Raw genomic sequence first — 26617 nt, forward strand, 5'->3', positions numbered from 1 at the left:
GCCAGCTCCGTTTGCTTCCTCTGAGAGGCCACCTGGTACCGACTCCTGGCCAAGCTATCTATAGCCGTGTCTGCAGGGACGTGACTACAGTCCTGGACGTGCTCTTGACCCCTGCGTGTGTGATTTTACATACGGCACGATCAAAAAATCCATATTAGACTGAGATATGTGTCGATATGATGTCAGATGGTTGATTTCCACTGCTAATAGAGGCTCCTCCCTTCCCGAAATTGACCTTGTGTCCTGTTGACCTTGACAAGTAAAGTGAGGTTATGTTGTGGCTTTTTGGTGATGACACATCGCACAAAATAAAAGATAATGGAGTCTCAATGTCGGGGGCTGCAGCGTCTATTTGAATTGGCAAAATGCAACGCGATTCATATTCAGAACAAAAGCAATAATCGGTATCGCTCACATCTTCCCTCACAGCTGGTGGATCCGACGGAACAGACGGCTCATTTCCGCGTCCAAAAGGTCTGCAATGTTTCACGAAACGGAGCCTCGAGGTTCATCCTCGGTTTAATTACACCGACCGGTTCGTGCATCATCTGTTGCTTCCACCTCGCTTTTCCACGTTGCTTGGTTTTGAAGCAGGAAATGCGACAATTTACATGTCCTGCATTGTAATGAAACATTAAGAAGTGTGAATGTTGTGTATGTGGGTTTGGAAAGCCTGACTTTAAATCCTCTCAAATGTTATGTCAAAACCTTGAAGGAAGTGGGAAATGAAGTTACTACAATAGGACTGCGTTTATCGACATTTATACCCTCTTTATCTGCATTTATACCCTCTTTATCTGCATTTATACCCTCTTTTACATCTCCGGGGCTCCCCCATTATCCTCACGTGAGTCGTCAAATCTGCTTCCAGACGGTCCAATCGTCGCTAAGCTTCCCTAAACGCACCAACCAATAGGGTCTAAGCTCACTGACCTTCTTAGACTTTAAATACAGAAGAAGAACGTTCACTATTTCCCTGCACATCGCTGAGTCACAGACCTGAAGAAAGAGTGGAGGGTCGCTGGCGACCTTTCAAAGTCTTCTGAAACTTTTCAAAATTGGAAATTAATTATGAATTTGCCCTTTTTGCATCAAACATTATTTATTCATTTCTGTGTTTAAAGTTCAAAGATGGAACAAAGTAATTAGCTGATCTTGTCAAAACGGAATATATAAAATACGTTGAAATGCCCTTTTGTAAATATGTCATCGTGTATCTGTGATGCTTGATACTTCCTATAATTGCAGTAAATTATAATCCTATTAATAATGCATATGCACTTTTAATGCATTATCATTTATAGTGCTATATACAAAACAACATGATCTCGAATCCCCTTTGTGTTATTTAGTCGATGAGAGGCCATTAACAAAAAAATAATGTCAATGCTGAAGAGTAGACAGAAGTACATATTGATACAGGCAGGCTTAATAAAAAGGTATCGATCATGTTCAAAGTAGCTTACATCACAATACATGACATTAAAGTCATATTTAAAAATAGACCGACTGTGGGGAATAAACCCAAAATTAGCAAGCAAAATGGCGTATTTCTTACTCATCATTTGCCAGAAAAGACGTCTCCATCCATGCGACCTCCCTGTTCCCCGCTTCCCCGGCTGAAGATGACTTCTTCAACGGTTCACAGCCACACGGAGCCGTCAGAGGAATGGAGTCTTGGTCGGAGCTGACCGATGTGAGGTCAGTGCTCAGGTCAAACGTTGTCCAGGACGAGCCGGAGGAGGCAGACGGGCTGGAGTCCACATCCACCTCTTGAAACCCATCCCTTAGGTCCATGGTGAGGGAGTGGGAATGGGGGAGAAAGCTGGAGAACGATGGGTGGAAATGGAAAAACTTGGATGGGTGGGAGCAGATATATGTGTACTCCTACTGTACTCTTCTGTCTCAAAAGAGAGCAAAGAGGAAGGGGTAGAAAAAAAAGACCAATCTGGGGGAACACTAGACAAATGAGATGGTGATGTGAACACAAAACCACTCAGCGGGCTGAAGAGGAAGTGACCAGAGAGTGCGATGGAAGCGATAGGAGCCGACCTGCCGCTGATGGAAGACAAACAAACGAAGAGGCGGGAATCAGGTGAAAGGTGCGGGGCGGCAGCACTTAGGAGGGGTGATAGCTCACATCTCGTTACATCCCGTTTCTCCTCCACAATTGAATAACGCGGTAAGGAGATCGAGGCGGGAAATCGATTGGAGATGCATGAACTGGTGGCTTCTGCGGCTACATGATAGCAGCGGGGAGGAGAGTGCCTTCTTGGGTTGCGGTGATAAGCAGTGTATTAGAAGAAGTCTGACCCAGTCCCAATGCAATTACAGCCCACAGCTAAAAACCTATTAGGACCCTGATGTGGGGAAGCCAGCTTCCCAGCAGACTAAGAGCACTGTTCTGCAGACGGTAAAGATGCAGCTGTAGAAGAAATGGAATGGCGTTCCGATCAATAACGCAGGATGGTGAGAGTGGCCGCCATCTTGACGGGCATCGCTGCCGTTGCGTCATCGGGGTGATAAATAGCGTCAAAGTAGCACAAAGTTCACGGCCAGATTCGATGAGGTTTTCGCTGCCAAGAAGCTGAAAGACAAACGGAGGAGCGGCGCTAACAAGGGCGGCGGCTTCGGGATGTCGAGCTGCGGACAAAACGTCTTCAGGGTCGAAATTTTAATCAGCGACCGGACGAGGACATGGAAGGTCAAGGCGGCGGATAAAACCCTCCTCTTTAAATGAGTGCTTTCGGTATAGACACAGACACACTTGAATACGATGAAAGTTTATTCAAACTCCATGAAGAAAAGAAACATAGAAAAGTCTCTGCAACTCATATGTATGATATGATAAAACCATTTATGATATTAGATAGACAGATGTTGAAGAATCAGCATAGATTAACACGTTTGGAATGAGTGTCAAGTATGTTTTAACCAATAGGGTGGTCCAGTGGCGTGCAAAGACAAATAAATAGCATACAGACCAACAGGTGTATCGCATTAAAATTTTTACAAATGTCGTAACGTGGATGCATTTGTTTATTTCTTGAAAATAAAAATTACCGACGCGACAAAATATCGCTTTAACGTTAACATTTTCTAACCATCCTGTCTGCTAGAATGAAGCCGCACCGGCATAAACAAACAACACATTTATGAGGCATGCAAAAAACACAAACTCTCAGATACTGAAAAGCCTAATACTCTAGAGATCCACAGGAAAAAACAACATTCCTTATTTCAGAGTCAGTGTATTAGGATTGTACAGCGAAGCATCTCCGGGACGGGAGGAGGATCACTGGCGGCGCTGCAGGGGAGGCGCTTACAGAAAGTCAGGACAAAAAAAAAAACAAGCAAACCAGCCCAAAAGAGCATTATTGGGCAGGCGGGAAAAGAACACTTCTCTCCCTTCTTTAAACCACGATACTCCAACGCTGTGGCAATGAGGACGTCGTCACCTGGTCTTTAAAAAAAATGCAGTCCAGGTAGAAAAGAGGCATGAAGGAAGAGGGGGCTGTGAGTGAAATCAAAGCACATGCAGGCCCACAGATAGAGCAGGGGGGGTTAGTGGCAACGAGGCAACAGCAGGGAAACTAACGGAAGGATGGTCCAGGAAGCTGCGATTTATTCCTCTGTGTGATCCAGACGGGTCGGTCTAGACCAGCTCGAGGGGGGAAATCAGAGCAGCGAGGGAGGGGGAAACGACGGCCGGCGTCTCCTTCAATAAATCGGCCTGGGCTGTTTCATGCTGTAGTGGGCCTCGGACGCCGACACGTACGCCGACTCCTGGAAAAAGTCCTCGTGGAACTCGGCCAGAAACCTAAGAGAGGGGGGAACGGGAAGAGGAAGTACAAGAGAGGGGGGGGGGGGAAACGTGAGAATCGCTGGACTTCCTGTGTTCAGAAGGCCTCACATTAAATATTCAACGGGAGCCGCTCCTCGTCCATCATGATAGGCTTACCCGAAGCAAAAAGCAGTGACAATCTCAAATGTCACTTCCCAGTTCACTTCTGGTTTTCCTAGATATCCCCGGCTCATTCCACGTAAATCCTACACCCTTTGCCCTCTGCCCGGGCGTATATATGTCCGACATAAAGCCCCCTATACCGCCACCAGAGAACCAATCACTGGCAGAAAGACTGACGGTCATGTTCTCAGAGAGGGAAGAGTGAAAAATGCCCTCCACCCCCCCCTTTCCTCCCATCTAATCAGTAGCAGGGAAAACTAATCCGGAATCTTCTTAGTATCCGCTACTCGGCCAAATCCTCTAAAGCTTGCCATCTCATCTTAGCTCCACCGGCCCTCCTAATCTCAATGCAAACAAATTATCCTCATCAGAGGAGAACTTAAAAAAGCTTTGGCGGCGCGTAACAAACGGGGCGACCTAATGGGACAATAAAGGGGAATGCGAGAGAATGACTTTCTATCGAAAGTCGAATTCACCGCCGCAAATTAATAAGGCAATTTAAAGGGAGTGGTTGAAAAGCATTGAGCAGGTTTCAATGCATATTTATTCGGGCTCGTTGGTGCCAGACATTCAGGCTTGTGCTAATCTCCATTGCTGTTAGCTCAGTAATAACGGAGAGCAAGCCGCTTTAGGCACACACATTGTAAATCAGCATCAACGTGTGCCCACACTTAATCATCATCGGCATTCTCGCGCAGGGGAAAGGGAGAGCGAGAGATCAACTGTGGTCAAATCCCAGAATGCAGTGCACTTCAGTCTCCGAGACATCAATCAGTTTGGGCCCGCTCTGCACAATCTGCCACGAGGCTGATTTCAGAGGCGAAAAAAGAAGAAAAAAAAAGGCATCAAGGCTTTCCCAAAAGAGTGTTTTAGTCGCAGTCCGGTGTCCTGCAGAGTCTCCAAAAAAAAACATGGAGATGGTTTCTATATCGAACGCCATCAATCCTGTCGTGCAGTTCCTCGCAGAGCGACGGCGGAGATTGAAACTGCAAATGTAATTTCATTTTAAGCACTTTTACAGAATACTATTCTGCCAAAGGAGATGCACCAGTGATTTGCAATCCAGTGCCAGTGGGGTGAATGAAACGACGGATACTGCAAGGTATGCTTTGCTCGGAGAAACTGCTCATAATGCTGAAAAGAATAAAGGTACTGCTGTTTTATGGGAGAAATAAATAACTAGAAATCTGCACGTCACGTATGTAGTTGGATGCCGTAATCGTACCGCACACCACGGGTCGACGTCGATGCCAGCTCGAGCTATTTTCAGAAGACCACCTCATGATTTTCGTGGCTCCGGTTTATATATTTATATCCGTTTTTTTTTTGGTTTCCAGTTCAGGTGTTGCTCTGCAGCACTGCTCGATGGCGGCAGACGGTACTGCGTGCGTTTGATTAGAGAATGAGAGGACCTAAATCCCCCAGGTTTGGGACCAGCTGAACTGAAGATCGCGAGGGAGGATTTAAAGATTAGACCCCGGCGCTTGTGTAACGCCCACTCATCTCCCTCCCTCTAACACATGCTCTTTCTCACTCCATCCCTCCCTCCATGTTCTCATTGACTTACGCTTCCTTGCCTTTTTCTTTTGGGGTTTTCTGGTTCATTCTGGTGCATTTGTTACTTGTATTGCTGCTTATATTGTGCAGGCTTAAGAAGGCGTTATTACAGTATTGTGCATACGGTATATAATACATGTGTTCTAGAGACTGAGAGAAAAAAAAAAGTTACAATTCAACCTCTACACAGCTTGCAACTTTGTGCAAACTTTTCTGAAAATGTTTTAAATAAGGTAGGAGCTGGAACCGGAAAGTGTCCCTCTTGCTGTTGGCTATATTACACGACTTAAGAAATCCTGGACGGACTGCCTATGAGCTTTAATGCTTAGGTAGGTCAAACGTTGGTTAATGGAGTGTGCAGGTTACAACCAAGGTGTTTTAAGTTAAAGTGCTTCCCGTTCCGTGTCCCGTTAATTGAATGTCGTCTTTTAAATGATTTATTCGTTATGGAAATGACACATTTCAGTGGATTCTGTCCAATTCTTTTGCACGAAGGGGGGGAGATTTCAATAGTATGCCTGAAAGAACTGCTTGTGCTAAAGGCTGAGTGAGCTAAAGAGACTTGAAACCAGTACTTAATCTCTTTAACCCATTCTAATTAAATTGTTTCCGTGCTTCTCTTGCTTCGTAGAGCGGTTAAACTCCAAGACCTCTTAAAGGTAAACACATTATAAGTCTGATTTGATTTCAACACAACCACTTACCTGAGGAAGAGTTCCAAATGCTTGACCAGGGCGCGGAGATTCCTCTCCGGGATCTGCATTTTCCCCAGAATCTCTGGAAGCTTCACTGGAAGAAAAGCAAGGAAGATGAGTTTGGAAGCTTCGCACAGGGAGGAGAAACTGGCGAATGATAACAAAGACACCAACCAAAAAGCCGCAAGAGGTGCTGTGATCCATAGAGGTAGGAGGGTGGAGGAGGCTGGTCATGCAGGGGGTAGTTATCAGGAGTCAGCTTCCAACTTAGCACCTGGTTGATGGGGTGAAGGGAGAGGCAGTTCTGAGCTGATTCCATCTGAAGGTTGAGATCAATGTTCTGTGCAGTTTTTTACTATCTGGCTGGCGACGTGAACTTGGCAATACCACAGAACTGTGAGAATTAATGATCAAACAGTTACTTAAAACATTTCCCTGCGACGAGGGAGGGCCGTTTAAGACGCCGCCCGAGTGTCCTTGTGCGAGAAAAGTGTTTCCCTTCCGGTGGATAGTACATTCATCACGCACATCATTTCGTCACCTCATTAAGCTCATTGTTTCTCCGGCTCTCAAGGCCATAGAAGGGCCCACTTCGCTCTTTGCTGGGCGTCAAGGGCAAGGGGGAAGATGAGCCACTGTTCACTGGGCTTTCTGGGTAAAGAGAAAAATAAGGCAAACAAAATCAACCAATGACACCGAGACTTAATGCAAGCAACGACCAGTTTTGAGGAGTCGGGAAGGCAGTTCTTTAACACTTCAGCAAGGAGGAAAGAAGTAGGATAGCACCATCTACTGGGCACAAGTGGTAACTACAAACACAAAGGTGTCGCTACAATAAAAAGGATTATACTGAAAGTTTTAGCAATGCATATTGATAGGTGTGTATCGTGTCAAAAACAGGTTTAATAAATAACATGGTCCCGTTTAATGTGTGTCATCTTACTTCTGTCGAGGTTCAGGAAGAACTTGGGCTGGGATGAGATGTCGACCAAACGGCGTTTGAGCTGCGGGGATGCTGTGGCGCTGCCTCCACCTGGATCATTATATATACGTTGTGTATTAGTAGAATATGTAGAAAATTACTTTATTATAACATTTTCAATATAGCACCAATAAAAACTCTAAAAAGCGATTACCTCCACTGCTTCCTTCAGCTGGCCGGTCACCTCCAGACGTGTTCCTGGTGGAGCGTCTCAGCGACTGGGACTGGAACGAGATGCAGTCCATGTCAGGGTGACGCCGGCGCTTCGGGGTGGGGGTGGGAGCTGGGGCGGTGGGCGTGGTGGCGGAGATGTCGCTGAGCGCGGGTTGACTGTCTGTGGACTGGGGGGTGGGCGGGTTGTGACCAAGCGGGCTCGGACTTCGCTCTCGTTGGGCGCTTCAAACACGACGAGAGAAAAAAAAAAAAGGCTTCCGGCTTAATGTCATGATAAACGCAACATATCACAGCCAAGGCTTGATTGATCATGGCTTACTTGCTGGAGCAGGGGGAGCTTTCATTGACAGCCAGGAAAAGCCGGGACGAGCTGACTTTCTTGAACTGAGCTTGTTCACAGGGGTAGAGGAGGATCATGGGTAAGGTAAAGTCGAACGTGATCCTCAGGCCGTCGACCATCTCCTTACACAACTCCTCGCTTAAAACAAAAAGACATGCATGGATTAGTGAGTAGATCCAGGAAGACATACAACAGTGAACCATGATATAACACAGCAGACGCACCTCTTCTCTGGAGGGACTGGCTGTGGGCTGCTGTTCTGCGTGGTGTTCTGCTGACGCCGGTACCTCTCATTGGCCATGAATGCTTTGTTGATGGCAAAGTGCTTGACGTAGTGCTCGAGGATGTGCACGACATTCGTCTGACATGGAACCATCACCAGCTGGGAGAGATAAAAACAGCTTCATTTAAAGCATGCTTCCATATATTGCATGTGTAACACTGCATAATAGTTGCGCTGCGTGTACCTTCTTCCTCTTGTTGATGTAAAAGCAGTCGTCCTCCAGCTTCTTCTTCAGAACGTCGGGGATGTTGATGTCGACATGGATCATCTTCTCCTCACATTCCCTTTTGACATTAACGTCGGGCTCAACTCTCTGAAACAAACAAGATATGAACGTTTTAAGATCTAAATGTTGAGGCCAAAAGGTGGTGAGCGTTTACTATTAACTGACATCACGAGGTGAAAAACTAAACCTCACCATTTTGTTGATATCCTCAGAGAAGGTGCTGTCCCCGCTATTTGAAGAGTCAGGGTCAGAGTCGTCCCCTTCACTGCTCTCTGAGGATGATATCAAACCTAGAGACAGAACATTTAGGATTAATTTGACTGCTATGGGAGAAAAATAGAAAGGCGGAGAAAGCTTTCTCACATGGGTCATCACTGTCATCCTCCTTAGGGAGAGTCTTCAGAGAAGATTTGGTACCAGACTGACGACGTCGCCTCTTGGCCCATCCCTTTCTCTTCCTGCCGCCGGGAGAGAAAACAAGAGGACACATCATCTGCATCAGCCTGAAGATGGAACCAACTAATAGAAAAGGTCAAATCCAAAACTTCCCTAGCATAATAATCATGATACACATGGAAGAAAATACACTCAATGGTTACAGATTTCGATGGCATTTACCTCCGTGACTGAATGAATGAACATAATATGAACTTACATGCGACCTAGAGCTTTGCGAGCCAGTTTATGTTGCAATTTACGGTTTTCCTCAGAGTCCCTTAGGACATGATCCTCTGCAGCCCAACGATCCCAGCTACCCAAAAACACACACACACACACACACACACACTTGGAAAATAAAAAATAAAGAAAATCACACAGACCTGCATGGTTTGACAGCAGTGGTTCAGAGCTATATCATCACACAACGTCGATGAGACATGAGATTTTGCAATGACAAACACTACAATGAGTATGACATATTTAGGTAGAGGGACTAGTCGGTGAAACGGGTGTTACCTTCGGTTCCAGCCGTTGAAATGAATCAGGTACTTCGGGATTCTTCCACGATCCTCGGTACCAATCAATACATCAATGACCTGCAATGAAGACAGGAAGCAATCCTGTGTTTACTCAAGCTAATAAGCTACGCATGGTCAAATACTTTACATTCATTTCTTTGCAACAGGAGATATAAAGAAGCTACTCCAATAAACGTTACAATACACCAAGTCCAAGCACCAAGCATACACCCATTTTGTTAGGTTACGTAGGCTAGCTTACGCGGATGTTTTGCTGCACAACAAACAACCGTTAATGCTAACTGTTAGCTAACCTCGGCTAGCATGCGTGGATGTAAACAATCCCCTCGGCTGGTGAAAAAAAACGACATGGCGCTCCAAAGCTAGGCTGGGGCATTTCTGTTAGCTTAAAAACACACACAACACCCCCGTAGCTGACGTGGAAGGGTATTAAAATAGCAAGACGGTACCTTAATATCTGATAGCAGTGTTAGCCAAGTTAGCTAGTTAAACTACAACTATGGGGATACTTCTCGCGTTAATTACGTTACTGCATTGGGGATTTTTGTCCAAACGGCTTTATCGAGCAGCCTCATTTGCAATTAACTAACCGAATATAGTTGCATTTACTTAATGCAACAACCCGGAAACCATGCAAGAACAAAGTTGACGTTTTTATCGCAGCACATTAACGGCAACGGTTATTTCTCCGAGGCCTAGCGGTCCATTTATAAACCCCACACTTTACATTAACCACCGTTAAAAGTGTTTGTTTGATACTAATTTGGAATACAGAGGCGCTGTATCACGTGCGCAAAACTTTACCTTAGCGTCATACAACACTTTAGCCTTGGTGGGGTCGGGTTCAAAGCACAGGACTCTTTCTCCTACGTGAAATGGATATTTAAGTCCCCGCGAATTCATTTGTTCATGGCGACGTGTGGGGAAGGGGGCATCGATCTGGACCCTATAAACTCCTTAACCCTTTCCTTGCCAATGCAGCGCGGTGTCTCCCACCACAGCGGATTTAGGCGGGGTGGCGCTGTTGTTGTGGGATAAAGGCAGCCATTTTTATTGCTGCCTTCGCGGACTGTTCGTAATTTCCCAACGCAGGCCTCTGAGAACAGCGCTGAGTTTTGGACTACACATCCACAAAAAAAAAAGAAAAACTACATCGCACTCCATTTCAACATTAGGTTTGATATTTACGTGAATATGCCAAATTGCACGGTTCATGTCATGTGTTTGATCATTTGGTGTATTCATAGCTTATATCTCCAACATTCCGCAGAACCCTGAAGGCAGCATATGAAACGCAATTCAAAAAAGTCGAAATAGTCTCTCACGGACACCGTACCGGCAGTGCAATCCCAAAAGCTAACCAATAGATGTCAGTATACAGCCACAAAATAAGTCTGCCTGAAACTCATTAACCTCCATTGTCAAGTCACCACCAGAATGCTTTTGTTCCCTTAGTTTAATTAGCTTGAATACATCAATGTCTACATATTAGCCTCACATTTCCATAAAGAATCACCACATGTCTGTATGACATCACACATTATTTTAAACTATTGTTCAAACAAACAATCACACATTTTACCATCATTGTCATAATATTCACTTCAATCCAATTTCATTGATAGTGTCATATCACAACACAAGTTATCTTGTTATCAATAATCCCCACATCCACGTGAACAAGTAGGTCCGACAAGGGTCCACGGGGTAAAATATCACTAAAGAGGGAAGCCAGCTGTGTCTGTTTAGGCATCCATGACGTGAAGATGATGAAGAGCCTGCCGGCCATTTATTGGACTATTGCAAACGGCCTCAAATACAACTCTGCCGATCATATTCTAAGATTACATATCTATGTGAAACCACCTTACAAATGAAGCAAGTCCGGGGTTCATACACTCCATACCATAGAGGAGCAAAACACGTTTTTCGGTTAACACAGTTTAGGGAGGGATCCTTTTCCTCGAGGCAAAATACAGTAAAGGGAAATTCACCATGTCTCAATAATCTAATATTCCTCTATTGGAACAATATGGCTGTTGAATATATAAGTTTACATGGAACATGTGAAATCATAGGTCAGATAGATACATTGCTCTTGGGTACAAACTGTGCGTGTGTCTTTAACTGTGGATTATTAAGAATTTACTCACTTAAAGAAAGCTGATTCTGTTTATTACTTGTGTGAGTAATGAATCGGGAGTACTACAGATAAAAAATAGACAGTGTATCACCGGGGTTTATTGCTTCGTGTTTCATATCTCGCTCGACAAGTAATTTGATTTCCTTTGTTTCCTGACCTCGTGACCCTTCCATCCATCTAACAGGCTTGGACAATGAAATGTGCACCGATCCCTGGCACAGGAAACTACGTCTCCACAGCTGTAGCTGAATCGAGCCTCGTTTTTCGCTTAAAATGGTTCCAGGCGGTGCTGCTCTACTATTGTATACCAAATATGGACAGTGTGTATATAACACTGAATGTGGAGTGGCGGAGGTGCAGCCCTGATGATTTATTCTCCTTTCTTTTTGACCCTGATTGCATCTGATGTGTCCTGACGAGTCATGTCAAATCGTTTCCACGGTTACACGTCCACGGATGTATGAAGAGCATGAAGGCAACGGGTCAGGCTCCTCTCCATAAACGTATATTTTCTGATAAACTAACGCGAAACACAATGTTTTCTTTCCACAAGTTCTGTGTTTTCACTCGGCCTGCGTCTCATTCGTTTTCCCCCCCTGCGGACTGTGTTTAGAAGGGTCAAATCCATCTCAGCTGTTATCGGTGTCACGTCACGCTGTGTGTGTGTGTGTGTGTGTGTGTGTGTGTGTCATGCGGCGCAGCTTCATAAGCTCCTTTATCAGTCGTGCGGCACCCTCCTCTCCAGGCTCCTGCTGTCTCTTTTCATTTTTCCCATACTTTCACACACTGGGCCACACACTCTCTCTCCCCCTCTCTCCCTCTCTCTCTGCTTTAAACACACACTCACACACCGAGCTCCTCCACAAGCATCTGTGTAAACAAATGTCTGGAATATGGCCTCGTGCACAGGTGTGTGAAGAAAAGCTATTAATCCTGCGGGCTCACTTATTGTTGGGCTAATAATAGCACACAGCAGGCTTCGCAGATAGGCCTATTATTCCCAGACAGCGAGGTGGATTAATGGGAGACGGGGATTAATAAGCCTATTTCCATCCCTGGCTAAATCATGTCTGTCTGTGAGCCTGACCTTCCGCCCGTCTGATTAGTATTTCTGTCTGCTTGCCCCATTCGGAAATGAGCTCACTAATTATTCACTTTATATTTGTTTTTAATTGCAAAGTGCAGCTTTAATTGAATCTTTTCTGGCTGGAATGTGGGGGCTCCCACTGGTGAGCATCTGCAGGTCGTTTCAGCAACAAATCTACAAAAAAGGTCGAAACCCTGCATATGCAGACAATATTTCCACATGAAATTGTCTCATAAGCAAACATATATATGATGCAAGAAGTGATCTCAAGTTCTCTGAACCCCCTCCCACACGCACACGCGCGCTCTCACTCCAGTTTGGGAATGCCCGACGCGCAGAGCAACACGCTGAGAGCGAAGACTCCCCGTTTCTCTCCACTTTACGCAGCGCATTCCAGCGTGTGCGCGTCGTCCTGATGGGGGGACGCGGCTCTCGGCTCTTGTAGTTTTTTTTTTTTCTGGGGGAAGCTTTTTAGATGGACGCGTCGAGCCGCGCGGACGCGAGATAAGGAGACATGTCTGCCGCTCAAGGTCTTCTCAACAGCGTCTTCTCCTGCTCCTCTCCCGCCTCCAAAGCCATAACCAAACGGAGGCTACGCCAAACCCGGAGCCTGGACCCCGCCATCATCAGACACTGCGACACCGGGACCGATGGGCTGTGCGGCGCGCCGTTTCCTGGAGCGGCGGCTCCGGACGCAGGTGCGAAACCGACTTTACGCACGAAGATCCCGACGCTCAAGGAGCCTATCACGCCGTCACTCTCCTCCCCGTCCATACCCCTGGACGTCTCCCCATCCTCAAACTTCCACTTCGACTATGACATCGTGAAGCGTGCCAAAAGGAATACCGCCGGGGATTTGCCCTTTCTGGTGCGGGGCCCCGGCGCAGCGCCGTCCGGGAGCACCGGCGCCCTGTTCTCCCCGCGGAGGTGGCTGCAGAGGAAAGTGCAGCCGTCCAGCTCTCACGCCTACGTCGTGTGGAAATCAGAGGTAAAGCCTGTTCCTATTCCTTCAGAGAGTGATGCAGAATTAGAACATTAGAATTAGAAACTTTTGCATGTTTATTCCCGCGAGAAGCAAAGCAGGGGAACTGCACATCTGCTGGAAACCTCTGGATTCGACCCAGAAAGTTGCACTTGCATCTGGAATTCCACTGCGTATCAAATCGGACGTCTGAGGTGTGTGTGTGTGTGTGTGTGTGTGTGTGTGAGACGCTGGAGCCTGATGATTTATGGGTTTTTGAAGAGGGAGTGGTGACCCCGCACTGACATCTGCACCTGGAAGCCGTCCAGCATGGAACCGCCACAACTGGAGCGGTTGTCTTGGTCTTGCTCGAGGGCACATGGGTAATTAACCAAAAAAGGGGGGGAATGTGGGGCTTTGAGACTCCTTTTTTTCTTCTTCTTCTTTCTCCTGCGTTTTCTGTCACACCTTTCACAGACCGAAGTCTGGGAAGCTGAAGAAACCCTTATGAGGATTAAAGAAATCCAACAAAGGTTCCCCCCCTCAAAATCCCTTTCTCCCTCCTACTGTTGTCATCATTGCTGGGCTTTTGTCTTCACATCGGCTTCAAATTGAGTGAGAAAATCTTACCAAAACATACTTGGGACAGGCTGCATATTTGGCACCGGGGAGATGCTGATTTCCCTGAACTCGGCCTTGTATTTTTGCGTCCGTGCAGCAGCGCCTGCGAGGGACTTAAGGACACATGGCCCGGGACTCGGTTCTCACGACTTGCAAGTGGTCACGGGGGTCAAAAACCCCATCGTCCCATCGTTCCCTGTGACAAAGAGCTGCTCTCGGTTTCACTTTCCAGCACACACACACACACATCGGCACACTCTTCTCCTCCCTCGCTTCCTCCCCTCGGCAGCGTTTTCCCACCATTACAACTGGATTGTCCACGTTGACCCCCTCCCCTCCCCTGCCCACTGAGGATAACATGACTCGTTAGTGCGATGTGGGCCGTGACGTTATTGCACCGTGGAGGGTTTGTAAAAATACTGAGCCGTTAAAACCCAGAAATGAAGCTTTTATTTGGGGAAAACAGCCTCTGATAATTGTCCGGCTGGTCCTAAATGACACTTTTGAACTCACTCTGAGCTATAACCGGAATATTCTACTTGCTGATGTGCATGTGTGCCACAGAGAGTGGGTGTGAGAGTGTGCAGATACGTCTGCTGCTATGCCTTTTTAAGGACGGAGACGCGGACGGAGAGGATCGAGAGAGAACAAGTGTGAGGGGGAGGCGATGGTTTACACAAAAACGTCTGACAGTTATATTACCCGTGATGACTTAATAGCCATTTTTCCAGCGTCAGGTCGTTGATGTTGAAAGAACGATGACGCAAGAAAAAAACAAAATAAAGTGTGTTATTGTAGCAGGACGGCTGACTGGAAGCGCTTCTTCTCGCGAGTCGGGCTTTTTACTGTAACCTCGCGGCGAGGAGCCTTTCCCACAATGCACGGCGGCTTCAGAGAGGAAACGGCGGTCGGCTAATTTGATCCTGGTTGTTTATGGGGCGCCGGAATGTTGACATTGTACGGTTTATTTTTAGAGCCACTTACTCTCATGCTGCAGCAGAGGGGCCGAGTGGAGAAAACGATCCCTCTCCATTAAAAACACAAAAGAAAACGTGCAGCTATTGCTACGACACGATTGGTCAGTGGGTCATTGAGGTCAGCGAGGAAACAAACGGAGGGCTGCTTGGCGATCTCATCAAGGTAATGCTATTTGGAAAGTGTGCAAAATCCGCTGATCCCCAACTGGATCTGTTTTGATAGCGACTTCACCTCGTTTATTTATGTGGGTGTCAGTATGAGCGGCGTTCCTGACATTCTCCAGATGCCACCGCGTCGATTTATGTTTATGCATCATCGCGGAGCTGCGTCGCATTAGTCGGAGCTCGGGGGGAAGACGTCGACAAAGACACATTGAGATCGGACTGTTTGTTTTCTTAGGATCACGACGTGTTTTCTTAGCTCCGTGCAGCGGCCAGAAATCATGGTTTGCAGAGGATGAACCCTAGAACTGTCATCCCAGTGGAGGATCTATCGGCAGAAATGGAATAACATTGTTTTCATTCGTGATGAATCACCTAAAAATCAAACTTTTTGCCGTTTTCTTCAGAGCCAAACGCACCTATCACTCCAATCCCAAGTCATTTGGAGAAAACAAATCTGGAATTCCCCACATCGTAGGAGAAACACCAAATTAAAATAACATTTGTGCTCCCAGCTCACTCATCGCGCAAAAGCATTTTTGTTTCCGTGCCGCTGGAATGCGTAACGCCTCATCTGTCAGAAACGGTGCAAATCCCAGCCCGCCTCCTTGTTTCGTGGAACATGTCGGCGTGAACTTGCAGCACGCGTCGGTCGATGATGACAGCGTCGGAAATAAATGCGCCAGCAAAGCGTCTTATCAGGATAAGGTCCCGCCTGAGGAATAAAGGTCATCCTGACTTGGCTGCAAGACTTTCACCATATATTCCGGCAGGCAGGGACTGTTTGTTTCTCCCTTTATTTACAACAAGAATCCTCATTAATTCTTATAATGCATAAAAAAAGCATGTTTCTGCGATTACGATTTCACCACTCTGCTGTAGGAAACAGAAAGGCTTGAACTCCGTTTGAGCTTCTCCTCCCTAAGTTCCCTCGATGTGAGGAAGCTGGAATGCGAGCACCAACACACTCCAAACAAAAGCACACACACTCGGACGTGGCAGCCAAGGATTTGTCTCCCGACTATTATTTTTTTTGTGGAGCATCACTCAAGTGCGCGGGGAATAAGATGCAGATTGAGGATGTCGCCACATTTCTTGCAAGAGCTTTTGTCCAAACACCCGTGACGGAGTGCAGGTGGACTTCCTCGGCTTGATCCAGATCCGCTCGCTTTAGTCTGATCCGCGGGGAGTCAAAGGCCCTCCGTTCCTGCATGTGCGGGATTTAAAGCTCATTCTCTGCAGCGTGCTGCTGAGAGGACTGACTTTAGGGTGGATTTCCTCTTTGCGTGTTATGATATAGATGACCTCTGCAGCATGTGGCCCCCCCGGGGAGAAGCTCTGCATTGGCTGTAGTTTGATTATTGCTCCTTATTAAATCTAATGGGGTTGTTAACATGCACAACCTATTGACGGCCTGCATGTTAGAGTTGCTGGAGCTATGTGTCATATTTTTAGATCCCCATAAACCCCATTGATCTCACCTCGTAAAAGACCTCTTTAAAGCTTTCGCCGCCACAAATCTGGAGTGCGTAATTGGCGGTGACGGCGCCGGTCGTTATTTTTGTCTCATGTCTCGCACAATCAGAAACCGGCCTCGTTTTGTTGCTGTAACGCAATCACAGAAACCAGTTCAGGGGGATATGACGTCAGACGTCCGTGCACAGAAACGCGGGACCTCGCGGGGGCAATCGTTTTTGACAACTTCGTATGATATTTCCCCCTGAATAGAACCATATGAAGCAGCGGGGGTTTGCATGGCAGTGTTTTTGGGGTTTCGCAATCTCGCGTCTCCTTCGGGACGTTTCGCAACAATGAGGAGAAAAAAAAAAAAAGAAAAGTTTTGAAAAAGAGACGGCTGGAAAGTAAACATTAATTTCCGCAGCCAGAATCTCTCTGTCTGGTGCAGATTAAAGCTCTCGTCCAGTGAGAACGCAGCAGTGTTGAGTTACGTCGACTGAGAATCCCAAGGTTGATGATCTAATTGTGCATTTTTTTTTCAGTCTCGAAGGTGTGTGTGTGTGTGTGTGACCCCTGTGTCCACTAATGTCCCCTCTAATGTGGTTTGTCATGCGCCAGAAGGAAAGCATGGATAAGATCCTCTCACATCTGCCACGGTGTGTCAAGTTTACAACTCCCCCCCCCCCCCCCCCCCCCCCGTTTATGCATTTGTCTCAATCAGTGTAAACTCTGGTGATGTGATACTCACACTGGGAATCCCAGTCTGATCCTGGACCAGTAAGAGGGAGATCAAGATTTATTTTAATGCTTCTTCAAAGTGGTTCGAAATTCACTCCCATTAGGGGTGGGTAAATATATCGATACGGCAATATATCGCGATACTTTGCCGCCCAATACAATATCGATTTTTCAACTCTTTTCAATATTTATTCCAGTGAATTTCAGGGGAATTAATTAAATGGAGAGGCTGTTGTCCTCTGATCAATATCATCTGATGCACATATACTGGTACTTGTGTTCTCATCTTTATTTATATCGCAATATTGTGATATTGTGATACGTATCGTATCGTGACCAAAGTATCGTGATATGTACTGTATCGTGAGGTTCTTGTGAGGTTCTAACACATAATCACAATTACTATGATGGCCAAAACTATAAAAGCAGTTATTGCATTTCTGCAATATGAGCCTCAAATCATGTGTGTCCCGCAGAATGTGGACATTATCCATGAGATCCTCCAGAATGAGCTTTTCTTGCTCAGAGTAATGGGTCCACTTTGCATGCAGCAATCTTCATAAGGAATATCCAGAGTGTTCATATCCTGCCCCGTTGCTGAAAAAATGAGCCCAAAGGAATAAAATCCAATTTTGCTGCACTTTTTTTTTGATTGTTATCAAGCTACAGGTTTTATTTGAATGTTGGTACATCCGAGTGGAGCCGGAGACAAATAGACCCGTAATGGTCCAGTCTCTCTTTCACTTTCCCCTCAAATACGTGGACGACTCGTTTAAATAAGCCTCCCTTCACTCATGTGTGTCCCAGGATTTATTTATTTGGAATTCCAGGTCAGAGCTTCACGCTGAGGCCCCGGGGCTCCAACCCGGCTACTGACTGAGTGACCCCCCCGACTTCCTCTCCTCTTCACCCTCCCATCCCTTTCTCTGCCTGGTTTCATTTTTCACAGGAGCTTCCTCCTGTCCGTCCTTATCTGCAGTTCAAGTGAAGCAACAACACGGGTCGACACCAGGAAACCAGAAACGATGCCCGAGCATGCGGGACAGGTCCGGCTTTGCTCATCCGAAGGCTGCACTAAAAAAGCACGCAGAGATTTATTCTCCGACATGGAGGCTCCTTTCAAGTGATCTGCCTGAGGAGCTGAGGGCCAATCAGTAGTTATGTAGTTATTTTCTTCCACTAAACTCAATAATCTCAAAAACTAGCCAGAGGATGAATCCTAATGTGCTTTTTTTCCCTCTCAGGCCAAAGTTCAAAACAAACTCTAGAAGGCATTTTGCCATCATGTTCATGCTCAAGCTTTTACACAACATAAGATCATCTTAGAGGAAAAATGGTACGCAGAAGTGGAAAGTATATGAGTTATTAGGCATTAGTACAAACACTGTTGCTGATAACGTGATTCTAATAGGATTTCCTATACGAGAGGAGGAGGAAGGCGGCTGGACAAGACATCAATCACACATTCACAATCTCCTTCCCAGCGTCAGTGAGCTGCATGCAGTTTCTTTTCAGGGTCAAGAGGGGTCAGCCGGGTGTACGGATTAGAAGTGAAGTCATGCTAAAGCAGATCCTCAAGTGGCAGCGGATGCACTATACTTCTGTACATCTGCTCAGCATCAAATCAGACAAATGATGAGACGGACTCTTGTGAAAGCAAGAATCCTTGTCATATCGATGTGACTCCGGGCCCCTGAGAGGCGAGGGCGATTTGAAGCGGAGGGCCTCTCTCACCCCCGCTCCAGCGAGGGAACGAAACAGAACGAGACAGCAGGCATTTGAGACGCAGCCGGAGCTCCGCGGCTATAAATAGAACCGGAGCTCAGCGGAGGAGCACTCCAGTTCCAGGAGGGAGGCCGGGAGAGGCATATCAGTTGCAGGTGTGTGTGTGTGTGTGTGTGTGTGTGTGTGTGTGTGTGTGTGTGTGTGTGTTTGGCAGCGTGTGCGTATACCTCTGGTCAAAATGTGATGTGAGTCGGAGGAACTTCAAAGTTTGTCATATGGGAATGATGAATGAGAGTCAGACTCATGAGGCGTCACTGCCATCTAGTGGACGTTTACAAAAACACACATGGCATCTTCCGTCATACATCTTTGCCCATATTCCACACCACAATATTTATATATAAATATGCAAAACAACATCCGGTTATATTTAATTACAGCATATTTAATAATAATAATTTAATAAGAATATTTATTGCATTTAACTCAAAATATATGAAGATAAAAGATAAAACAGCAACAAATCCACCTCCACCACCACAATACATGCTGATGTCATCATCCAGTGGATATTTACAGCAAATGCATGCAGAAGAGTAAAGACCACAAATGTAAAGAGTACTTTTTGCCACCAGGGGGCACCAGTCAGCTTCCAATACATCTCCCACGGAGTTAGGGGAACATTCAGCCCCTTTCTGGACACACACACACACACACACACACACACACACACACACACACACACACACACACACACACACACACACACACACACACACACACACACACACGATGAATCACAGTTAAAATGTGGGTGGGCTGCATCGCGGCCCGTCACAGCTGCGCACATCTGTCTCCTCGGCCTCTCTCCGCGTCAGAAGTATCTTACAAAAACATTACAATAGCTGATACCAGCTGCAGGCAGAGCATATTTCACAGCCGTGGTGCCAAATAAAACGGGTTTTAAAATGCACGGGACGGGGAGGGGAAAAAAAACCCGAACGCCGGTCTCCGGGAATGCGTTCGCTTTAAGAGGATGTTTTACAGGCTGACGATATGTCACAGACATAAACATAGAAACCTTACTGGCTCACACAGCCAATGCACTTGCAAAGTATTCTCATAAGGCATCTCCAGCGGAGGGGAGTTGTTTGTACTGTCACCAGCACCCACACACACACACACACACACACACACACACATAACAATGTGTATTTGTACTGCTTTAGTAGGGAACAGCGTCACTTCCAAGCAGGGATCATATTCTCTCCTGCAGAGTACCTTCCCAGAACATTAATATGTGTGTGTGTGTGTGTGTGTGTGTGTGTGTGTGTGTGGAGAGAGTGTGTACATAATATATTAGTTTTTGAGAACTAGTCTCCCACACACACACACACACACACACACACACACACACACACACACACACACACACACACACAAGAATTTAAAGTAGGAGTTTGCCTTTGGGCTTTGAGTAAAATGTTGGACTCAAATTAAGAGTCAAAATGCTGTTTTCTGTGATCCATGTTCTCTCTCTATGGATGACTGCGAGAACACAAGAGTGGAAAACGGCCAGCCCGGGAAGGGTTTTACCTTTCTGGACACCTGGCGTCAAGGAGGCTCTTTTTTTTTTTTTTTTTCCTGGAACAATCCCACCGGTGCAGGAAGTGATGCGTTTCACATTTCCAGCAGCACCGGCGGTTTGTTTTCAATAAACAGAAGGAGAAGCGGGCGGTTGACATGAGCTGCGATTGGAGGCCAATCGATTGAAAGGGGACACGTAGGTGTCTGCGGAGATGCCCGCGCTTAATGCGATTAACCGGCGAGGTGTGGCGGCCTGGTTCCTCGCTGACAATTTGCCTTGATTTGACCTGATTTGACCTGATTGAAGGAGGTTTGCTGCTTGGGTTGAAGGGAGAGCGTGGGAAATGGAGTTCGGTGATATGAAAAAGGGGGCTGGGAATAAAATAAAAAACAAGAGAGGGAGGGGGCAGCTGAAATATGGGGTAGAATGTCACACCTGGGGTGGATTAGCTCGGGCTAGCAGGGAGGCTGCGTGTTAATGGAGATTTAATAGGCTCAGTGCAATTTATTTGGCTGTTTACCTGCCTTTAGGTTTCATGGAGTGATGGAATATTTCCATTTGGCGTTCTGAACACAGCAGAGATGGATTCGGTTCATTTCAGGTGTTTACAGGATTTAGTTGGACCTTAAAATGTTTTTTTTAAATATGAAGTTTTCCACCTGAGAAGCGAGGCGGACCACTTTTAAACTCACAAGTGCATCCGTTTAGCATCCGACTCCGCAGCCTCTAATGCGGCGTTCACACCGAACGCGATAGACGCGAATACAATCGCGTCAGACGCGTGTATCGCGCCGCTTGATCATTTTGGACTTTTTTAGCGTCATTCGCGCCATTCGCGCCATTCGCTTCATTCGCTTCATTCGCGTCATTCGCTTCATTCGCGCATGACGCTCATTTTTGAGGGGAGCCGGCGGGTCACGTCGGCGGACCCTCCTCCTCCGCCTCGGGGTACCCGATGCCAGAGTCCGTGAGCCTCCTCCGGGAGCCACGTCCCTCGCACCTCTCCCCAGAGTCGGGGCCACATTCGACCTCAGATCAGATGAGACAACCCGCTGAATTTAAGCATATTACTAAGCGGAGGAAAATAAACTATCTAGGATTCCCTCAGTAGCGGCGAGCGAAGAGGGAGAGCCCAGCGCCGAATCCCCGTCCGACGGGCGGGCGGACGGGGGAAATGTGGCGTACGGAAGACCGATTGCCCGGTGTCGCGCGGGGGCCTGAGTCCTTCTGATCGAGGCTCAGCCCTGACGGTGTGAGGCCGGTACGGCCCCCGTCGCGCCGGGGTCCGGTCTTCCCGAGTCGGGTTTGGTAATGCAGCCCGTCCATCTCAGCTCATCTGTCTGTCGGCTTGAACTCGTCGCTGATTGGATGTCGCGGCGCGATGCCGCCTGAAAAGTTCGATATTTTCAACTTTATTCGCGCCGCGTCAGACGCGCCATTCGCGCCGCGTCAGACGCGCCATTCGCTTCATTCGCGTCAGACGCGCCATTCGCGCCATTCGCGCCGCGTCAGACGCGCCATTCGCGCCATTCGCGCCGCGTCTCATCGCGCCAGACGCTCCATTCGCGCCGCCTCCGCCTGAATCGCGTGTCATCGCGCCATTTACATTGGTTTTCAATGTAGAGTCGCCGCTCAATTCGCGTCTATCGCGTTCGGTGTGAACGCCGCTTAATACCCCGACCTTGAGGCGCAGTCTGTTGCCGTGGCGACCACTCGGGCGACGCAAAACACCGGCGCTGACCCTGGCTGCGTGAGCGAGAACAAAGAGAGCATCCTTCTCCAACGTAAGCACCGGGAGATGGTTTATATGTTCAAAGGCTCTGACGCAGTTCGGTGCGAGTTCTCGGCAGCGGGAGCTGAAAAAAAAAAAAAAAAAAATATATATATATATATATATAGGCTATATATATCAGACGTGACGGACATTGAACTTGTAAATCAGAACGGAGCGATAAAGATGTCGAGAGGTGCAAAACGGCATCTACTTTAAACATCGTTCATAACTTTACCTGACGTTATGGCTGCATAATGTGATGTATAGGGGTGAATGAGAGTGCCACTGTGGAGAACACAGTATAGTAACATCTCAGTATTGAACTCCATAGAGAAAACGGCCAATTTAAGGAGTCGTGTTGACTGAGTGTGCACGAGGCAGGTTAGAGCATGCAACCACTTATTTCATGGTTAAAATGACCTAAGTGGTGCAAACCCAGCTTATGTGTGTGTGTGTGTGTGTGTGTGATGAGGTTGTGGGAGTGTGGGCGGGGCCAACAGGGGAGTCGAGCTTAGATTACGGCTGCATTCCAGAGGCCGAGAAAAAAAAAAAAAAAGAAAAAAAAGCCGAGATGGGATGGATCTGTCAACCCCCCGCCTCACGTCTTTTCTTCTTCCTCTGCTCCTCATCCTCATCCACCCAGACATACACACAGATCCACATGCACTAACACTGCGTCTGCCTGGCCAAGCTCATGTGAAACCACATGACAACACCGTCTGGGAGGATAGAAACCTCCCCGGAGCTGTTAAAGTACATTTTTCTATTATGTTTTTACTTCTTACTGTCAAATCAGGAGCAGTGCATATTCATCCGCAGCTGGAAATAGTCCCCAAACGCTCTATCGAGTTATTACGGAAAGATTTTGGTGTGTTTCTTTCTCCAGAATCTACTGCAGATTCTTTGAAAGTATATATTGTATTTTCGAAGGACTGCCTCGGGCCCGGCAGTTTATCAGAGCGCCATAACTCAAAGGCCGCTTGTTATGCATATTCGGGAGAATCAACAGTCGCCCGTATTATCAGCAGCAGGATAAAAAACACTGGTGTCATTTGTGAGCAGAGCATTCCTAGAAGGCTGCTGTGTTTATCCCGCACGCTAAATATTTATCCCCCCCTGAACTGAGAAGAACTGCGCTCGACTCTGATGAAAAGCGCCGATACGCTGCAGGCCAGGTGACTTCCACGCTGCACGGATCACACACAGGCCCATTCACACGCTGTGTAAGCTCTGCAAACACACTGTACGTAGTGTGCGTGGATGCACATGTCGGCATGTGACGGACGTGTGGATGCATGCGTGCGTACGGCGAACCGAAACAGGAAAAAAAGAATATTGGAAAAAATCTGGGGAATCCAAAACACACACACAAACTGATAAACACAGATGAAGAGTATGTCCAAGCAATGCTCGCTCTGTTATGATTCAAGTGAGTTCGGAGTGCAGAGGAGGCCCGAAGCAGGGGGACAATGAGAGATTAACACTGACATATGCCATGTCGGCCGCAGATACGAGGAGGGACTGTCAGACAGAGAGGAAGAAGGAGAAAGAAGGAGGCGGTGTCACTTATTTTGGATTTAATTAGCATCATTCTAAGTCTAGTATTGAGCTGATTGTGACAGGAAACAAGCAGCTCAGTCCACTGACTGCATTTGCATGAGACAAAGCGCTGGCAAACTAATTTGCATAATCACAGGTGATTGGACGAGCACTCGCCTTGAGTTTATTTGCAATAAATCGAATTACCGATAAATAACCGACACACAATTCATCTCTCCGGGCCCCTGAGGGTCTTGGAGAGTCGTAATGTAAGGTCCAAAATCTTGGAATACTTTAAAAAAGTTTATACCAAACTTCATACGCCCTCATAAACTCACATTTAGAAGCATAACAGGAGTCTTTATACTCAGAATAGTTGCAAATAGACCTAAAGCATCCCTGATGGCAGATTCTCTCTCACACACACACACACACACACACACACACACACACACACACGCTGGCATGCAAAGTGTTTGGATATACCTTCATCTGAAGGAGGCCGAGCCAACACGCTTGCGTCACATCACTCAGTGGACGTTTTTTTTAATTCTATTATTCAAGCGTTTCCAAGCCCCTCGCTCTCTTGAGATTCCAGACTCAACGGCTGTTCCTTCCGTTTACTCTAAACGCTCGGCGTCAGGCAGAACCGCGTCGGGCGACGGCGTGAAAAAGGTTTTTTTTGTGCGGATCACTTGATGTGTTAGAGCAGGTGTGGAGCTGGCTTTCTTTAGTTCAAGAAACAGTTCGCATGAGATAGAAAGTGGGTTTTTTTCTGCGTCCCATAATGATCCAGACGCTTTCACTGCGCTGCTATGGCAACAGCCAAAAGCTATTTTCTGCCAGCAGACGCATGACGCGGCATAAATCATTATTTTCCCACGGCCTTTTGCAGCGTTTTCTCAACCGTTTTGATGTGAAAATCATTTGGTAACAGCAGGAAATCGAGGCGCCGACACGTGGGTTTTTACAGACACATGCATGCCCTATCACGGAAATGCACACGCACTTGTTATTGTGCTGGCTGGCACAGCTGGCGAGCTCAGACGCCATGGCAACTGTTGTGGCAGAAGACATTAAGGAGGCGTGGGAGGTGGAGGACACCGTGTGTGTGTGTGTGTGTGTGTGTGTGAACGAGCTTTTATTATCCAGACAACAAGGCACTCGAGGTGTGAACAGGTTGTGTTTGTGGTGAACATGAGCTCCATATGAACGGTGACAGAAGACGCAGTATAATTAGCATGAATATCAACTGAATATGGAACATTAAGTCAGTTTTAACTGCATATTATCCCAGATTTTTTTTTATTTATTGCAATCCACAATAAAATCATCCCATTCCAAGACTCTAAGGTAACATATTTTGCTTCATTTCCTCTTGAGATCACCTGACCCCGACAGCCAACCTCCCCAGCATTACTCAGCGAGAACGCTGCCAGCCGAGCGCTCATGCAAACACGCTGACAGAGCGGCAGGCGGGCAGATTGATAGATGGCTGCAGGGGTGGAAGGTCGGATCATCACATCTCTGTAGACGCGCGGCGAGGCCGACCGGTGAGGTAAACACGTACACAGACGGGGTGGAAGGGCTTTCTTTTCTTTTGGCGGGGGGGATGACGTCACTGCGAGGCCGGGGCGATGAAAACATGAGAGGTATGCATGCTGACATGAATAACACCGGCCTCACACAGAAACACATGCTGGTACGAGTGTTTTCATATCCTTAGAATGTGCTCGAAACTTTGGCTACAGAAGTCATAACTTTATTGATAAGCCTACGACCATTGACGACTTGATTTCAATCCATTATTTCAAATAAAGACATTTCTAAAGGACGTTACGATACTTTACACACACTATGGTGGTCTCTAGGCAGATATCAGGTGTGTGAAAAGCCAAAAAAAATGTTTTTCATGACGAAACTCTAATCTGAGAACATGCTTTTCATCCAAATTGCATCCAGAAACACCCCTCTGATATGTTCTAACATCCTTTCCCTCTTGCACAACTCGTAGTCGCCCTCGGGGGTCAGGGCCGAGCGTTTCCACAGCAGAGCCGTCCTGACCTGCCAGCCAGCTTTAAGCGCAGTCGAATGGAGGTGGCGTGGAGATGAAAGCCATATAGCCGCGCTGGGCTCCGACCCAAAATTCTTTGCTTCCATCCCCCGGCTGCCCCTCTCTCTCTCCCCCTCTCTCCCCGTCTATTGGCCCCCAGGACAGCAGTATGGAGATTTAGGACAACTGGCTGGGCCTGTTGATAGAAGCGTCCAGATTGAATCCAGACCCACGCTGTCGCCACGGTGTGTGTGTGTGGCGGACGTTGAGTGATCGATTCCTCGAGGGGGTGAAAAAACAGCTTCTCCGCCGCACAGGGGGAGGGGATCGCGGTCGAAGACCCCTTGACAAGACAATGTATTTGTTTGTGTATGTATTTACCTCCCGAGTGAAGCGGCGTCTCGCTCGCTGTTGCTCACACACTCACATTCCGCCGCTCTGAGGTCATCCCCCGGAGCCGCTTTGTGCTGCTCCTGCTGTAAATTCGTTTATGTGTGCCCAGTTTTTTTTTTTTTTTTTTTACCTCCCTCTCTTTCTCTTGCACCCATTCTTCAGACTGGGTTGTGAAACCGAGGTCAAAGTTCACC

At 47.1% G+C, this 26617-nt stretch overlaps 2 protein-coding genes across 2 annotated transcripts in view; one reads left to right on the forward strand and one right to left on the reverse strand.

The window, feature by feature from the left end:
* Positions 1-2780: 2780 nt before the first annotated feature.
* Positions 2781-10226, reverse strand: LOC311010213 (MSL complex subunit 3-like). Its single transcript, XM_084004824.1, has 14 exons — positions 10009-10226; positions 9182-9261; positions 8880-8975; positions 8588-8682; positions 8417-8514; positions 8183-8311; positions 7940-8097; positions 7695-7853; positions 7356-7597; positions 7163-7252; positions 6761-6870; positions 6394-6493; positions 6229-6313; positions 2781-3820 (listed from the first exon to the last, which is right to left on the reverse strand). Exons 1-14 carry the CDS (start codon positions 10105-10107, stop codon positions 3721-3723), a joined length of 1641 nt encoding a protein of 546 aa, XP_083860950.1. The 5' UTR covers positions 10108-10226; the 3' UTR covers positions 2781-3720.
* Positions 10227-12854: 2628 nt separating this feature from the next.
* The window catches only part of LOC311009961 (rho GTPase-activating protein 6-like), a 38302-nt gene continuing 24539 nt past the window's right edge, over positions 12855-26617 (forward strand). The window contains exon 1 of the mRNA XM_084004427.1: positions 12855-13422. Coding sequence (XP_083860553.1) covers positions 12949-13422 — 474 coding nt within the window. The 5' untranslated portion in view covers positions 12855-12948. The remainder of the gene's footprint in view (positions 13423-26617) is intronic.

This window comes from Eutrigla gurnardus (genome assembly GCF_963514095.1).
Source record: "Eutrigla gurnardus genome assembly, chromosome: 24".
NCBI lineage: Eukaryota > Metazoa > Chordata > Actinopteri > Perciformes > Triglidae > Eutrigla > Eutrigla gurnardus.

Coding starts and splice junctions, on each gene's coding strand:
- LOC311010213 (XM_084004824.1), bottom strand. CDS start 10,107: ATGAATTCGCGGGGACTTAAATATCCATTTCACGTAGGAGAAAGAGTC. Junction 8,098..8,182: donor ACATCAACAAGAGGAAGAAG/GTACACGCAGCG, acceptor TATCTCTCCCAG/CTGGTGATGGTTCCATGTCA. Junction 6,871..7,162: donor CTTCCTGAACCTCGACAGAA/GTAAGATGACAC, acceptor CTCTTTACCCAG/AAAGCCCAGTGAACAGTGGC.